The 18,112-nt window shown below is 34.6% G+C and overlaps 2 protein-coding genes across 2 annotated transcripts; one reads left to right on the top strand and one right to left on the bottom strand.

The window, feature by feature from the left end:
• Positions 1-539: 539 nt before the first annotated feature.
• On the top strand, positions 540-2,607 carry LOC114411902 (AAA-ATPase At3g28580-like). Its single transcript, XM_028375641.1, has one exon. The coding sequence runs from the start codon at positions 675-677 to the stop codon at positions 2,196-2,198; it is 1,524 nt and encodes a 507-aa protein (XP_028231442.1). The 5' UTR covers positions 540-674; the 3' UTR covers positions 2,199-2,607.
• A 3,578-nt stretch (positions 2,608-6,185) lies between these two features.
• Positions 6,186-15,007, bottom strand: LOC114411901 (DDT domain-containing protein DDR4-like). The gene is made up of 12 exons (XM_028375640.1): positions 14,365-15,007; positions 14,166-14,276; positions 11,882-11,968; positions 11,750-11,787; positions 11,588-11,669; positions 10,752-10,858; positions 10,478-10,643; positions 8,912-9,004; positions 8,703-8,826; positions 7,677-7,719; positions 7,371-7,556; positions 6,186-7,291 (listed from the first exon to the last, which is right to left on the bottom strand). The coding sequence occupies exons 1-12, from the start codon at positions 14,716-14,718 to the stop codon at positions 6,535-6,537; spliced, it is 2,148 nt and encodes a 715-aa protein (XP_028231441.1). The 5' UTR covers positions 14,719-15,007; the 3' UTR covers positions 6,186-6,534.
• Between the last annotated feature and the right edge of the window lie 3,105 nt (positions 15,008-18,112).

Raw genomic sequence — 18,112 nt, 5'->3', positions numbered from 1 at the left:
GTCAAGTGGTAATGATACATATATCATTTTTCATTTATTTATTTTTATCTAAATCACGTGTTTTCTTCATCCAAACTATCATATTTAAGTTTAGTAAAATTATTGTTGATGACAAATTTTTTTTCTAAGTATTTTACATACCCAGTATTCAAATCATCTTTTATTTTAAATATTCCATCAACATTTTTATTTTTTTTATATTTTTTATCATATCATAAATCGTATCATATTTATAATTTTTTTTTCTATTTTCTCTTTTTAAGTGTTGAATATATTTAGTTAAGTGTCTATCAAATATTTTGCTTCTCAGCTTCAGTCTTTCAGAGCGTCCAATAAGACACAACATACCATGAATCAGCTAATAATTTTTAGGCTCTTGGACCACCTTCCACATAGTCCCACCAAATCAAAAAACACTTAGTGGAACCTAATATTCTATCTCACTTGTCCTTTTCCAATTATAATAATACTCCACACCGCCTTCGGTAGTGTCATTTGACTCATTTTGGTTATAAACACTCACTGTCCGTTCTCTTTCTGAATTCTCATCCCCACCCACTCACTCTCTCACACTGCTTTTTTAGTTTTTTTTCTTTTTCTTTTCCCTTGGCTTTTTTATAACACACCAATTTAAAACACCCCCACAAAAGAGTTGATCAAAATCCAACATCACCATGAAGATAAGTGAGATGTGGACAACAATGGGGTCAACCTTAGCCAGCTTCATGTTCTTGTGGACGATCATGAGGCAGTACTGTCCCTACGGTGTTCAACGTTTCTTCGAGAAGTACACACACAGGATCATGAGTTACTTCTACCCTTACATTAGAATCTCCTTCCATGAGTACATGGGAGACAGGTTGAAGCGCAGTGAGGCCTATGCAGCTGTGGAGGCATACCTCAGTGCCAACACATCAAAGAGTGCCAAAAGGCTCAAAGCTGAAATGGGAAAAGATAGCAGCAACTTGGTTTTGACCATGGATGAGTATGAGAGAGTAACGGATGATTATGAGGGTGTGAAAGTTTGGTGGGTCAGTAGCAAAGTTATGTCACCAACAAGGTCCCCAATGTCTTATTATCCAGAACAGGAGAAAAGGTTCTACAAGCTCACTTTTCACAGCAAGCATAGGGACACAATAACTGGGTCCTATTTGGAGCATGTGATGAGGGAAGGAAAGGAGATTCGTTTGAGGAACAGGCAGAGGAAGTTGTATACTAATAGCCCTGGCTACAAGTGGCCAAGTTACAAGCAAACGATGTGGAGCCACATTGTGTTTGAGCACCCTGCAACGTTTGACACAATGGCCATGGATCCCGAGAAGAAACAAGAGATCATTGAGGATTTGGACACTTTCAGCAAGAGCAAGGATTTCTATGCAAGAATTGGGAAGGCTTGGAAGAGGGGTTACCTTCTCTACGGCCCTCCTGGGACCGGAAAGTCCACGATGATCGCGGCAATGGCGAATTTGTTGGCCTATGATGTCTATGACTTGGAGCTCACTGCAGTGAAGGACAACACCGAGCTGAGGAAGCTTCTGATTGAGACAACAAGTAAGTCCATAATTGTAATTGAGGACATTGATTGCTCTCTTGATCTTACTGGGCAGAGGAAGAAGAAGGGAGACAAGTCGCCGTCCGACGACGAGGCCGATAAGGATGTTGTGGGAAGGAAGGAGGCCAAGGAGGAAGGAGGGAGTGGCAGCAAAGTCACACTCTCAGGGCTTTTGAATTTCATTGATGGGATTTGGTCTGCTTGTGGAGGGGAGAGGTTGATTGTGTTCACAACCAATTATGTGGAGAAACTTGACCCTGCACTCATTAGAAGGGGGAGAATGGACAAGCATATTCAGCTCTCTTATTGCACTTTTGATGGCTTCAAAGTTCTTGCCAATAACTACTTGAAGCTTGAGGCTCATCCACTGTTTGATACTATTGAGAGGCTTATTGGGGAGGTCAAGATCACCCCAGCTGATGTTGCTGAAAACCTTATGCCTAAGTCCCCACTGGATGATCCTCACAAGTGCCTCTCAAACTTGATTGTAGCACTTGAGGAAGCTGCAAAAGTTGAGGAGATGAAGCAGAGTAGTCCCATCAAGGAGGAACTTCTTCAACAAAATGGGTCCATTAAGGAAAATGGTGAGCTTCATGGTGACAAAGCAATGAATCAGTGCCAGATGTGGCTCGTTAATGATACATAATGTTGTGTAGAAGAAATTCTGGTATGAGAGGCACATTTTCTCATTTTACTATGTATCTATGTTAGTCAACTCCATGAGATGATTAAAAGGGAGGGATTATATACTTTAAAACGCTCTGGTTTTGGTTCAGATTGTAATTTAGCGTCTGAAATCTTTGGTACCCTACTAAATCCTCCTACTTTTGGGATTAATTTTGAACTTGTATTAGAGAGTTGATGAAATTTAGTTATTGGGATAGGTCCCTTCCTAATTGTTCTTTTTCCCTTGAAACAACTAGCTGTTGTGACTCCAAAATTGCGACATAAATATAATATGAAGATTAGTATTGTTGCACGGAGGATAAACCAAATTTAGTTTCATGTTTTGCAGGAGCATAATTGAACCTTATATTATGTGGGCTATTGCTGAATATTGTTTCTATTCTGCTACGATGTAAACCTTTGGAATCATGATTGAGGGAAAAACAGACAGGAGAGAGCTCAAGTTAACGTGGAAGAGGGAATATTTTAGTGTTTTTGGTTGCATGTAAACGGACAAGCACCCCCCCTTTTTTTTTCTATGCTTAAAGTTAAAATAAGAAAATGTTTTTTTTAAATTACTCTAAAAGTTAATGTAAAAATAAAAATAATTAATAACTTAATTTTTTTATAAAGTAAATGATATCAAATAATGGTGAAACAAAAATAAAGAGTACAATATAAAAATATTCACAGTCTTTAAAATAAAGAGCTAGGAATATATTCAAAAGACAAGTATAAGCATCCTAAAAATAACTTGTATGGTCATTTCACAGTTCACATTTCGATTTTGTTTTTATCTAGTACTACTATCAGATTCCCTCGTGAATTGAAATGTGTAAAGCGATTGTTAACCAATAAATTTCTAATGCATGTAATATTTATATAACCATTCCAACAGTGTCCTAGAAAAATAATATATTCGATAAAAAAACAACACACGCATTGCCATTTAAAGGACATAATTTATATTAGACTTGAGTGCTTGTCAATAATCTGTCAAGAAATATAGCACCACGTCATTGTTGATTGTGTATTAAAATTGAAAGCGACCTACAAGCACAATTGAATCTAATAAAAGATTATTATTGGAATAATCAATTTAAAACATTGAGATTTTTTTTAACAAGGCAAAAGCATAGATTTTATTGAAATAAACCAGAATTTAAAAAATTGAGTTTAATTTTGATATATTGTTGTTGTGGTGATTTTTATATTTTAATAAATTAGAAATGATTATAAATATAACTTTTAAAATATTGTGAATACTCTAATACTCACCAAGGCCTCTCAATGAGTTATTCTATGTTGGTGTAGCAACATGCTAACTTTACTATAAGACAAGGTGTGCAAAGATGTATTGCAAGAATCCTAGGTTAATAGTCAGCTATCCTACACGAGGTGTTGACTTCGATCAACACTTACCAAATTAGATTGGCCCTATGCTTTGGGCTGAGCTGGATAGTCATTCAACAGTCTAGTCCAACATACTTGTCTCCCAGCTCAATATACTTCATAAGACCATCTCTAATCACATTTTTTGGAGGATTTATTGACTTGAGAAATTATTTCTTACACTTTCTTTCTTTTTCATTAGAATAAATTTAGATGATAGGAGACTTTCTTAAAAATAAAATTTATGATTTTTAAAAAAACTATTCTTACCAATAAAAAAAATATTTATCTAACAGAAATCAACACCAATCTTCAACAAGCAAGAGGAAAAAAACTAAAATGAACATTGTGGGGGAAGAAGATGAACAACAGTGCAACAACATGAATAGGAAGATACAAAAAATTCAGAACCACAAGTCCACAACACCTCCATGTCATCTCTGTGGTGCTGAAACCACCATGGTGCCACCACCACTCCACCTTGCCGTGGTGGGTAGGTTGCAGATTTGAGTCGCAACGAAGCTCCCTCTTTTTGTGCCGCCGCAACTCCCGCTCGGATCCACAAAACTTGACCACTGTGGGCGTCGGAGGAGGAAACACAGAGGCGAGGAAAAGAGCGCAGAGAGGCAGAGAGGAAGACGAAGAGACGTGGAGGCAAAGAAAGACGCTCGAGGAAGATGCTACGGAGGAAGATGGCTACGGAAATTTTGAAAAATGAAAAAGAAATATGGGTTCACTGAAAAATAAAAAAATTTAAAAACGTAGCTTTCTTATTATTACAGTAAAATTGTATATACATTTTTTTATAATAATATAACACTATAAAGACTAAAAATATGAATTAAAAAATTCACTTAAAGAAATTATCATTAAAAATGATAGAGTAAGCAAGACTTTCTGATCGAGTTTTAAGATTTTTTTTATTTGAAGATAAAGTGTTATTTTTAATTAAAGTGCCATTACAACTTTGTCTTTTCAATTTTTGTTTGATTTGTAATTTAGTAGTTAGTGGGACATGTGCAATTTTTGGTTTGATGCCAATCCACATGCATTTGAATAGTTATAAATAGGGGCTCCACTTCCTGTCATATCCTTCTTTTTTTTTTTTGAGTTTCAAATCTTCTCTTACTTCTCTTGTCATTTTTTTACACTGCACAACTATAACTTCTTTGCTCTTTTGGGATGACCTTTCTTTTTCCCACTTCCCTCTACCATAGTTAATGTCAGAGAGGTGGAAGAAGCAAGGGTGAGAGATATGTTAGAGTCTCTACTGTCGTGGCTAGATCTCAGCCACGAGTATTTTCAACAACAACCTTAAGGGATGAGTCTTCTTTTTGAATTAGTTTTTAAAACCGAGTTAAACTCCTACTTATCTTTAATAGAAAGAAATATAAATTGTATGAAAAAACTCAAGCATTGCAAATGCACTTTTTTATTATTTAAATAATTAAAATTATAAGAATATACATTACCATTTTTTTTAAAGTAAGTAATGTTAGATACTGGTGAAACAAAAATAAAAAGTACAATATAAAAATATTTTCTCACTTTGAAAAATAAACAACTATAAATATATTTAAAAAATAAAGACTACAATTTTTTTTCACATTTCAAATGTTTTTTTTTTAAAATATTTATTAGATTTCCAAGTGAATTGAAATGGGTAACGCGATTGTTAATCAACAAGTCTCTAATACATGTATATTTATATGAGAAAATAGGTTAAATATTGTCAGATTAAGACAATGTGAAAACGGATAGATACTTATAAAAGATACTATGTTGTTCAAGTTATTAAGAACTTCTCTAAAGTGACGATGTATACTAAATACCTAAGGTTTCTCATGGTTAATAATATATCTTATTTTAGTATAGCTACAAGGAAACTTTATTTCTGGCTTAGGTGTAATTCATTGAGTACAAATGCAAGTTAAGGGTCATGATTATGGTGTTGATCTCAATGGTGTATGTTTGGATATACATTTATAAAATTGATTTTGAATCAACATAATTTTAAAAAAAATGATTTTAAATAAACGTGAGTCAATTGTAACATTATTTCTATTTAAATAACATATTAAATAATTGATTTTGACACACAAATTTAGAAACTTCCAATCAAAATTTATTGTGTCAAATTTCCAAAATATGCATGCACATGTGTTTGATCTTTGTTATTCATCATGACTTATGCACATTCCTTGATTAGAAAAAATGACAGCCCCTTTACCTTCAGATGGTGACTTTCTCCACTGATCAAGAATATTATTTTGGTGGAGACGCATCTCCAAAATATTACTTGCTCGAGAAACAATACCTACCTCATTGAGATGAATCTTTTACTAGTCTAGTTGAAGTGACTCAGCAATCTCTTCCTCTAGATTCTCCTTTCCTGAATAGCATTTGTGTAGTTTGTAATTGTGGCGGTATTGACACCCTCCTCACTATGATTAACCTAATATTATGTTCTGTATGAAATTAACCTGATTTTTTTTTTTATAAATATTATTCTTCTACTGTGATGCTAATCAGTAATGAGTATCAAATTCAAGAAGAAAAAAAAAAGAAGCTAAAGTACGGGGCATGATAATCTGAAATCCACATCTTTTTTAAAGTACCTGTTACAGTTATTGTACACGGATTGGATGGGCTGAATAACGCCCAACAATTTCTCATTTCTGGAGGACCCTTTGAATGTAAAAATACTATAAAAAAAATGACTATCTAATCTACATAACTGAGTATCACGCTGCTTCTGGTTGCAAAGCATGGACCAAGGGCTGCTTAGATTGTGCCACAGGAAGAGACCTGCTCATAACTTCCTCTGGGACTTATAACAAAATTTATAGTTCTATCATCATACATACACATTGGCCTCCCTGATAGGAAACTGCACTCCCTGCTCTCAAGCATAATGGGAAGCTTCAGTAATCATTGTCTTCATCTTTCATTATTGTGTTCGGACCATCATCGAAACCAGTGCTAGGGGCAAGCTCATTCAAATCAAGGAAGCGTCTCTTTCCTGTGCTGCTCTCAACTTCCTCCTGACCAGGACTACTTAATTTTTCAGGAGGCTGGTTTTGTTCATTCTCTTCTACTGCAGGATATGTAACAGGGTCATCTACTTTCATTTCTTGTTCTTCATTATCACTGTCATCTGAATCTTCACTTTCCATCATGTATTCACCATTCTCATTGGGATCTGAGTGATCAGCTGATGAATTAGACTTCTCAGATTTGATAAACTCTGTTTCTGATTCTGATACCTCACATTGTCGGTAATTTATACGATTTTTAGTTGCCCTCTTACTACGTCTTAGACCCGATTGTATCTCACCCACAGACCTGAGTTTGGTTTCTCTCCTTGTACGACCATGCAACTGCAGCTGTTTGACCTTACGAGGCTTGTCACTATCCTCACTGATGCTCAAGGAATCGTCATCGTCGTCATCATCTTCTTCTTCTTCATCTTCAACATTGTATTCGTCCCACTGATATTCTTCATCTCCTTCAGAGCTACTAGAAGACATCCTTTTCTGCTTGCGTTTCTTGAGATATTCTTCATCATATACGGCTTCTCCAACAATATCATCATCACTGTCGAAGTCTGCCTCATTATCTGATACTGCTTCAACAAACTCTCTTTCTGAATACCGTTTAGGTCTCCGTCTTTGACGATTGCTAATGTTAAAATGAACTTATTAGTGAAAATTTGGAAGAAAACACTTGAACATATCTGAAAGAAACAAAAACTGCGAACCTTCGATCCAAGTTGTCAGTTTCATTATCTTCTTTGTCATCATCAGAATCAGATGATTCTGGAGATGGTATACCAAAATTCCGATCTTGTGTGGCATGTGGAGGACCATATTTACCATTAGACAAAGCTTCAGCTTTTGCTACTGATTCTCTCCTGGGCATACATTCTGGAGATGGCTGTTTCTGCCTGAAAATGGAAGAAACAGATACATAAGCCATGAGTACACGGAACAAACGAATGAATATTACCAACCCATCTCCTTCCCCACATATACATGACAAAGAGAGAAAGGATATAAGTGCATACTTGGTTACTTTAATTGCCTCATTGATTGACCGATCATAATCATCTGCAATAACAGTAATTTCAAAAGTTAGGCTAACATAAAAAAAGAACATAGTGATTTTCTGAGGGTGTAAGTGGATTTGAGTCCAACCAAAAAGAAAATCAGGAAGTTCAGGCATAACAATTTGAACAAAACCACTAGGAGTGGGTTAGATGTACGCGTTTTGGATAATTTGCAAATCATAGGTTCAGACCATCATGCTCAATGTAAAAAAAAAAGTACACAACTTTAGCTTTTACAGAATGCCAATGTATGAAGTTGCATCTTGCATAAAAATGTGACAATGAAAAATCTACAAGGGAAGACAACCAAAATTACTTGTTTTTTGGATCTTGAACCACCATGATTTGAAAAAGAAAAATCTACAACCATTGCGATAATGGGAAAGGTTACATACGCTTTTACCCTTGTGAGGGGAGTTGTTTCCATATGCCTAAAACCAAGGACTGCCAAATCACAAGGTCAAAATCTTACCATCACAAAGGGCCTATCCTCTTAAATTACCCAAGAACTGAGTGTGAAATAAAGAATTCAAGATTTTTATTAAAAAAAAATTACCATGTTGAAACAAGCTGACTGGTAGAGATGAAAAATTCAATGTGACATTGTTTATCAAATTGAGATAGTTCCAAGATAGAACAAGCCCAAGTACTATTTATCAAAGGTCCTATTTATCCCAAGTACTAGTACAGAATTTACTAGAACAAGCCCAAGCTCATTAATACAATAAAATTATTAATCTTAATTAAATAAGAAAACAAATCAGGAAATGTCGGGAAACAACTCCCCAAATTGCTTCCCCAATATAAGGATCATGTAAGATGCACTAAAACATTCAAGGATAGAATCAAGATATTTATGAGATGTTTTTTCAGATATTCTAACATTTATACAAAAGGAGTGCAGACTAATCAGCCTATAATGTACGCATTAACTACCAATACCATGAAAAAATTGGCTCCAGTTATAAACTTTCATGCTCTTACCAAAAGTGTAGGTAACAGGTTTCCTGTCACGAAGAGAACGCCCAGGACCAAGCCCGTCAACAACCAAGTAATTCTCAAGCAGAAGAGCTTGTCTGTGTTGCTTTTTCAGCAACTTCTCCTTTTTCTGTGCCAAACAAATCAATTTGGTATCATTTTGAATTTAGTATTACAAACACCAGTTCTTCTCAAATTTCTCAACCCTAGAGTACCTTGTGAACTTTCTCAATTTCAGGAAGCATGTCTATCTTCAGCTTTTTTCCCATGGAAGCCTCTGTTCTGTTTTTACTTGAGAAAAGCTTCTCCTGTGTGAGCAGATGAAAGAATTGATTAAATTCATGTGACGCAGCTCAATGTAAAGAAAATAGCTAAATAAGGGTGAATCCAATCATCTGGATAAAGTTTTATCTGCTAAAATAACATTGACCAAAAGAGCAAAATCATAAAACAACTGAACAGGAAAAATGCTTCCACTTTGAACATTCAATCTCATTAATTAATAGAAACAGCTAACTTTGACCTCTGTAGTTTGCAGTACAGATGAAGACTGCAGTGAGTATAATTATAATTCAATAAAGGTTTAGCTACAAACATTTATAATGTTTGCTTGTGAGATCAATAAAGGTTTAGCTACAAACATTAGAATCAGGTATTATGAAACCTACATAACAAAGCTACAAAGATGTCTTGGAATTTTGAGAACCACCCACAACATGAATGAGGAAGATTTTGCCTGCCTTTGAGTAAAAACTGTTAAATCCAATAAGTACCAAGTAAAAAAACACTGCATTTGTTTAGCAATTTATTATATTAAAGAAAATCTTTGCAGAATTTTCAGAAATCACGCTTTATCACTTCATATGTTTGCTTCTGTGAACCCATGGGCATTAATGGTATGTTTGGTTTAGGGAAGAAAGTGAAAGTAAATAAATGGGAAGGAAAGAAAATGAGTAGAAAGTGAGAATTTTGTGGGTTGTGTGGTTGCTTAAATAGTGGAAGGTAAGAAAAAAGATATATATATATATATATATATATATATATATATATATATATATATATATATATATATATAAAACAACACAAATATCCCAAATAAAAAAAGGAAATGTATCACAAATAAGGGTATTTTTGTCTTTATACTCTTATAAACCGCTGTCTCTCTCTAAAATGGAAAGAAAAAATATTTAGGTAGAGCCCACATATTTTCTTTCTTTCCTTCCTTGTCCATGTTGGTATGTCCTACCAAACAAAGGAAATATTGAATTTTTTCATTTTTTCCTTCCATCATCATTCCTTCCTCTTCTTTTCCACAGTATCAAACGAATTGTAAATGATGTTCTTTTTTCTTTGTAAGATTAAATAATGAAATAAACAATCAATAAAATATGTAAGAAATAAGAAGCTTTGGTAATTTTAATCAAGCAAGTTTTCATTTGAATTATTATTAGATTCTGATAAGCTGTGAACCTAACATGTTCAGAATAAAGGGATAAAACATAATTTGGATTTCCAACAAAGTTAATGTTTTTTTGCCTTAACAAAGTTTGCTTAGAGTACTGATTTGGGTTTCTAATCATAACTAGTGTGTGTTTTCCAACATAACAACACTATTATGTAATTTACTTATAAATTTATTAAGTGATTCATTATCTAAAACACCAATGTCCCAACTCCAATCAAGCCATCCAACAATTACAACAAACATGTTAGTTGTTCTGTGTTTAAGTGATAAGTAAGTCACTAAAATGAATGGAGATCAACCAGCTTTAGTAACTTACAGAAACATCTTCAAATTCATCAAAATTGGTAGCAACTGCTTCCCACTGGTATGATGTATTAGAAAGAACCTGGGAACCTCTTGGTTTCCCTTTCTTCATTTGAACCACTTCAGTTTTCCTTTTTTCTCGATACAACCTATGACCAATAATGGGGTCATCTTCATACCTGCACCAGTCAAATTTCAAATGATAAAACCAGACCTAAATGTACAATACTTTGTAATATAACATTTCAAAATTTTACCATGACGTCACAAAAACAAAAGTTTATTACCAATAAGAAATTCCATGTGAATCACCTCCAATACGCTCTTTACGGAATGTTGAAAGCTGAACACCGTGTTTAATTGAGTTGTCAATATAACTTCGGATATCTTCTTGCTGCAAAATATTACTTAAATTTGATCATTACATCACTCATACAATACGAAAAGGGATAACAGAGTAAGAACATTTGCGGAATTGAGGGTGCAGTCAGTGAGTTTTGATCTTGGGGTCCTGGCTTCTCTGACCCCTTAAAAATTCTAGGAGGCCTAAAAAGAGACAAAATTCATTGGCCCTCAAAAAAAGAAAATAGAACATAGCCACACATGTGTGGATTGTAATATTGAAAATGCTGTTTGGTATGAACAATTTTTGTAAAAATAGTACAGATGAATATCATTGGTTGAGAACGTTAAAAGAAAAAGGATGCAGAGTAACAGAAATGGAGCAATTTACAAGGACCCACCATGTATGGTCAGTTATTTTCCAATATTTGTGCTCCCTTTTGCAACAATTGGTTCATACTAAACAGCACTACTCTAGTAATATGACATGACAATATATTGATGCTGATATAACAACTTGTTAGATACGCAAGCATAACAGACTCGTTTATGTGAAAGATAGAAGGAGCATGACAAAATAAGCCAAATAAAGAGACAATGCCATGCATAGAACATAAACAGCATTTGACTCAGTGAACAGCATGAATGGACTTTGTATATAACCATCCATTAAGATTCAAGCTGATATCACATAAAGGGAGATCATTCTACCATACCAAAGTTCACCCATTTAAGATAAAAAAAGATATAGATAGATGAATATTAGAAAAACAAAACATACCTCCACACGAATGTCACATAATGCTTTTAAGATGACAACACGGACCCCTGGATCAAGTGATTTATATTCTTCAATCTCCACCCTGTCACATTAGCATAACCTGAGACTTGAGATATACGAATATTAAGATTCTAGGGTTACAAAAATTGCATGAACACTTACCCATGTGAAGCAACAATTGGAAGATCCCCATCGGCAACCTACATTTGAATTTCATCATCTTATTAGCTCTAGAAATTGTAGAATATAAATTATTATAAAATATCAGCTTGCTGATTAAGAATAATTTATTACCCAATGCCACCAATCTCTCAATTTCCTGCATAATACGGTTATCCAAGTATCGCGTGTGAGTGCCATTCGTGTAATAGGAGGGATTGCCTATCAAAATGTTTAATATATGTTATTATCAGACCAGTAGCAGCTCTGCACACATGGGGAGAAGAAAGTACTGATTTTCTAAAGGAATAAACCTTGAGAAAGATCATTGCAGAAGAATTACAGCTAAATCCACAACTTCAAAGTTCAAACACCTCTTTTGAGATTTGAAACTGTACGACTGCTTACAATTAACAGCCTTGACTTCCCCCCATTTGATTTAATAGAGACTAGTGCAACGTTGATGATTTTACAATACTCAAGTCAAAAACATAATTTATATAAAGTCATAAACATAAGTTCAAGTAACACCACTGTTTTGATTCAGTCCATTACTCATTAGACTGAGATCAGGGACTGGTGAAGTATCCTGCCTTTAATATACATTTATAGGCACAGGAACATCACAATAAAGTGTTAAATCATCAAACTTTTCAGAGTATACTATTCTCACAAGTCACAATATTTGAACCTTGTAGGAAACTACAGTTCAAGTTAGAAAATTTTCAGTAGTAATTAGGTACAAACAATGTAACATCCCAATCAAATCATACCAGAATGAAAGAGATTCAAAGGCTGTATAGGTATGAGATTGAACAACTAAGGATGACATAAATGAATTAATTGATACTACTTATACCAACAAGATGCATCTACTTTTCGGTAGCCCACCACTTAAAAACTTCATAGTTAAGCGTGCTTAACTTGGAGTAGTTATGGGATGGATGACCTTTTGGAAAGTTTCCTAGAAAACGTGTGAGAGAACAAAACACGCTGAAAAATCTTGTATTGGTTTGTGAGGTCAATCATTGATCCTGAAAGCAGGCAAAACTGATTTTTGAGATCTTGGAAAGGATTATTTACAGAGGATTCTGACTAGTGGAAAGTTTTAACCAACAAAGATGTTGAATGAAGTGTTATCGTGTGAAGTGTCATAATGTGAGAGCCACCGAAAAGTCAATAATCAGGGACATTACAAACAAGACTTTTGTACCCTAAAGTTTAGAGAAATCTTCTAAATTGGCCTTTCCTTTTAGTATATATTACCCCTTGCAAAAGCAACTTTGAGATTGATTTGCATCTAGAACATTAAGCGAGGGGCCAAAGTCAACACATTGATATTAAAACTTATGCAAATTGTATTGGAGCTTGTAACCATTTCATAAAGAAAACACTACCATTTTTGTTCTTAAAAGTGACAACTGCATGGAATAAACAAACGTCATGGTTGCACTTGCATCCCATGCTTCAGCAGGGAAATGGGCCTTTAGATCAGCTTATCAGTTATCACAACTCCCCAATTTAACATTCATGCATGGAGATGCAAGAACATTAAAACTTCGTACCCCATTGCCCAGAGGCTCTTCGCTATGCGAAGGTATGGAGATGCAAGAACAATGCAAACTCATATTTATCTTTTAGCTATTGAATAAAGGGCTTCTCATACTTGTAATAAAAACCTCTGTCAAGCTGCTTTCTACTCACAAATCTCTGTCAAACTCAATTAAGCAATCAGTCACAAACAATTATATCCATCTCAGAATATTATATTAGCCAAATTCATTGCAAGGTCATCAATCTATTAATGTAATTTAAAAACTAATAATAACAAAGCTTCAATTTTGGATTCCTTCCATCAAATCCAGTATTACAGAAGCCAACTACCACATCAAATAAAGATTCAGCCCAACTGCTGGAAATTCCTCGAGTTTATGATCTGGGTTCAACTCATTCAATTAGAAAATTTACACAAGTTCTCACCTTTGTCATAAAAACATCCGAAAACATATAGCTACATTTATGCTTGCACTAAGACTAAACAACACCAATGCAAATGTCTGTCTAATCCACTCTACTCTCTTCCAACCACAGCACCTTCCTATCCTATGAGCATGCCATAATTACAAACACCCTACTTCATAACTCTGAAATTTCTTTACAGTTAAGCATCCAACTCAAACAGGTTACAAAACCATATTCTGCAATTTAAGGAGCAAATTTGGAGTATAAGCATTGAAAATAAGTGAATTCAGCACAAAACAGAAAGAAACACAATCATAGAATACTAATTAAACATGTGCAGAGTAAAACCACACCACAACAACAGGCTCTAAACAAACTCAATCCACAAAAGATTAATACCTACATTCACAGAAGAGTGATGAAATTCCATAAACATAAAAAAAAAAAAAAAACCAACCTTTAGCAAAGGCATATGTATATGAAACAAAGTCTCGTTGGGGGTAAGAAGAGCTGTCTCGAACTCTTCTGCAGAGAATTCCAACGAGATATTCAAAAGAGGCCTAAACAGCTGCAGAAAGGCACAACATTTCAGCATACAGAAAACACAGTGAAAAAAAAACGCAATCCAAAGAGAAAGATTACACTTTGCAACTCACATGCATGAAATTCAGCACGGAAGCGAACTCCCACATCGACCGCAGGTTCCACCGCGGCAACTGCGACGGCGACGGTGGCTCCACCAGCGGAGTCACGATCTTGCTGCATTGCGACGGCGGCGGTGGCGGCGAATCCTCCTTCTTCGCAGGCGCCTCCTTCTTTACCGGCGCCGGCGAGGAATGGAGGCGAGAGGCGGCGCGCATGGTGCACGCGCGGGAGGGGCGGGTGCTCCTGGTGGTGGGCGGAGGAGGAGCGGCGGCGGTTTCCTCCTTCGAATCGGAGACATGGTTCGGAGGATTGGGTTCCGGCGAGGATCGTTGGCCGGGAACTGAAGGAGGGGATCCGTTGGCCATGGCGACGGAGATCAAATTAGGGTTTAGGGAAGTTATTTTGAGATTACATGTAGAGGATCAAGATTCATGGGTTACCATTAGATTGTAGAAAGAGTAAAGAAAAAAGAGAGAGGAAGGACCAAAGGGTCCAATCCAAACCCTCAATTCCAAGTGTGAGTGTACTCTATCTCTATGAGCTGCTCATCTGAATCAATGTCACTCACTGCAAATAGGAAAAAGAAAAACACTTTGAAGCAAAGTGATGAGAGAGAGGGAGAAGTAGTGGTCACTGGCAGTGGCAGTGATAGAGAGGTAAAATAATCTGGAATTTGGTGAGGTTAGATTTGCTTTCACCTTGGGTCAATAGGTAAAAGTAAAAATAAAAATAAAATCTACTTTTTTGTGCTCTCCTGGGTTAGACTGTTGACTAGGTTTACTTGGATTTTCTTGACTATGTACTTCTTCTGTTTTTATAGTTAGATTAAGATAGTGTTTGGTCTAAATTTTTTAGGTGAATTTAAGATGAAAGTTTTAAATATTAACGTGAGTCTCATATTTTTATATTCTATTTTAATTTTAATATTTCATTTTTTTTATTTTTTTCATTTTTTGCATTTCTTTAAATCAAACAAAGAGTAAGTGTATCTTTGTATTAGTGTTATAAAGTGTAAGACAGATTGACACAGGAGTTAGATTAACTATGTTTGGATCAATATTACATGACAGACTGACATATATTAATCTGAAGTATTTTTTTTTATCTATTCTGCATTATTTGAGAGATTTTCATGTGAATTTGCACATGATTATAGACTTAGATCGTCTTGAAACAATTTCTACTTATATGTGTGTTATTTGAGAGATTTTGATGTGAATACCAAACGCTAAACCATGTAAGTTTGGTTTTGTTTTTCAAACTCAAATTATAGTTTTGACAAAAATTACGATTTTATCAAACAGTAATTTTTAACTTCTCGAAGCTAACCAGACATGTTAAGTTTACAAACATAAAAGTCTAATGGTTGAAACTGAAGAATTTCGACATTGCAGATTTTATTCCCCCCCTTTTGGTTGGCTTAAAAAGGAAGACAGGTTGAATTTTTTGCAAATTCATTAGTGAAATAAAAGTTTAAAGCAATTCAGAAAGAAATCAATTTAAAATGCCTTTTTGCTGAGAGAAAAGGGAATAATAAAGAAGTGTATAATGTTAAATTGTATATTCATATATGGATAGATGTCAAGTTTATCATTGTTTTAGTAAATTTAGCTAATTAACTGTAAATGTTTTTTTTTCTCTCCAAAAAAGTACGTGTTTGAAGAATGTCAGGGAGGTTTTCCCTTATGATCAATGTTTTGTTTTTAATAATTGCGGAGGCAGGGAGGGGGGCTTACAAAACTGTAATTAATATACTAGGTTTTCTCCTGTGCATGCATGTGGGGGCATAATCTGCTCATCATCATGCACATGGACAAAGCTAGATTCACTTGTTATGTAATTATTACTGGTAATACTGAAGAAAAGACCCACATAAATTTATAAAATAAAATAAAAAGAAAACAATGTAATTTTGGGAAGACCAAGTTTTATTTCCACTTCATATCATATTATGCTTCGAACTTTTCTATCAGACAATCATCAGTGTAATTGGCAACATATGTGCTTTATCCTAACTAATAGGTTTCGCTCTCTACGAAACTTGATGCTGTATGCAGGCATCCCCTATTTTTTTTTTTCATATCTAGTGTTAAAAAATATGTGTTCCCTGATCCTTAATTTTCTATTTTTCATGTGTATTATGCATAGTTGCATACTGAGCTTGATAGGTGGGTTTTGTATTTTCTTTGCCAATGGACGTACAATCCTATATGGAGAGGTGTTTTAGGTAGCAAATGAATTACAAGTTCTTAACAATTTACTCAATTAATCCCAAGCTATTAAGAAGAAATTAAAATATAAATGATGAAAGCATGAATTTTGTTAGTCACTTTTTGGTTGATATTCAATAATCTTATTAGCTTCCTAGCTACAATGGCAACTAGAAGACATGTTCTTTCTTCTGAATATTTTGAAAGGTGTGGAAGAGGTTACAAGAATAAAAAGGAGAAACTATAGTCAAAACCAGCGAAAGAAATACTCATTAAAGCTATTGCCGAAGGTACTAGCTTACTCAATGAGTTGGGTCAAGTCAATTATTCTACTCTCAATATGTAATGGAATTTGACTAAACTTGATTGGGTCGATCTTGACAAGATTCTGGTAGGGTCACAATACAAATAAGCTCAAAGCATGTTAGTGGAATAAATCAAGAAATCCTTATTCTTATGTACTTTTTGTAATAATAAGGTATTCAAAGATGCTAATTAAATGCATGTTGAGTGTTTTACTTTTGATATTTTTAATATTGTTCTTTAATTAAAATTTATCTCAATAAAATGTTTGTCACGCATATAAATTAATCATTGATGTTATTCATATATAATTTTTATCACATTATTACAAAATAAGATATCAACATAAATATTTCATTTTCCCTAAATATAAACGTGTAAGAAATTATTCGAAAAATTAAATGACTTGTACAAAATAAGTTTTAAAAAAGCAATCCACTCCGAAAAATGATAATTAAGAATAGGAATTTGATTATTATCAAACAAGCTGTGGTCATGGTTTTCTCCCATTCTCATTCATTCGTAAAACTTAAATTGGGTAACAGGCTGGAAAATCATTCAACAACAAGTGGTACCTTTTTGACAACTATCTAGCCAAATATTTCATCTCCTTCCCATGAAATGCATCCCGTGCAAAGAGTTGCGGTCCAGAATTTAGAATGTGAGAGGCGAGAAGGTTTTGGAAACGCAGTGAATCGTGTTGGAAAAAACTGCGATAAGCTTTGACATATTTGAAATACATGGTGAAACACAGCATATTTTTTATTTAAAATCACCACTGAATATTAACTAAACACATTATAAAGCGCGGTGCAAGTGCAGTGCATAATCAAAATTTGACAACATTCATGGTTCCCCACCACGTGAAACTTCAGCCATCCATCTACTTCTTTATGTCCCGGTACAACCTTAAACATGCATCCATCGTCCAAGACAGATATAAGAGATTTACAATATAACTTACGTTGACGGATCAATCAACTGAATTAGACTTCTAATGGTTGTTGTATGTGCTCTCATAACACTATCTAATTAGCGGTGGATGACGATGCCAGTTTTGTATTGATCCAGGGACTTTGATGGTGAGATCGATCTGCATCCCATCCTGAAAGGGAGTTCATCAGCTTTGTGTGCATGCAATGATATTATCACGTAGCGTTGATATTGATAAAGAGAGCAAGTAAGTATATGCCACCAAAACAAAACTGCCTATAAATATTTCTCCTATAATATAAAATCATTTTTA

Source organism: Glycine soja, chromosome 5 (assembly GCF_004193775.1).
Source record: "Glycine soja cultivar W05 chromosome 5, ASM419377v2, whole genome shotgun sequence".
In the NCBI taxonomy this organism is placed as follows: Eukaryota; Viridiplantae; Streptophyta; class Magnoliopsida; order Fabales; family Fabaceae; genus Glycine; species Glycine soja.
Note: the sequence above shows the minus strand (reverse complement) of the source record. Positions and strands in the feature narration are given on the sequence as shown.

Bases quoted from the DNA above. Each gene is read 5' to 3' on its own strand.
- LOC114411901 (XM_028375640.1), bottom strand. From the start codon at position 14,718: ATGGCCAACGGATCCCCTCCTTCAGTTCCCGGCCAACGATCCTCGCCG. The intron at 14,277-14,364 runs GTGAGTTGCAAA...GCCTTTCTGCAG, and splicing joins CCGTGCTGAATTTCATGCAT to CTGTTTAGGCCTCTTTTGAA. The intron at 11,969-14,165 runs GTTGGTTTTTTT...ACATTTTGATAG, and splicing joins TACATATGCCTTTGCTAAAG to GCAATCCCTCCTATTACACG.
- LOC114411902 (XM_028375641.1), top strand. From the start codon at position 675: ATGAAGATAAGTGAGATGTGGACAACAATGGGGTCAACCTTAGCCAGC.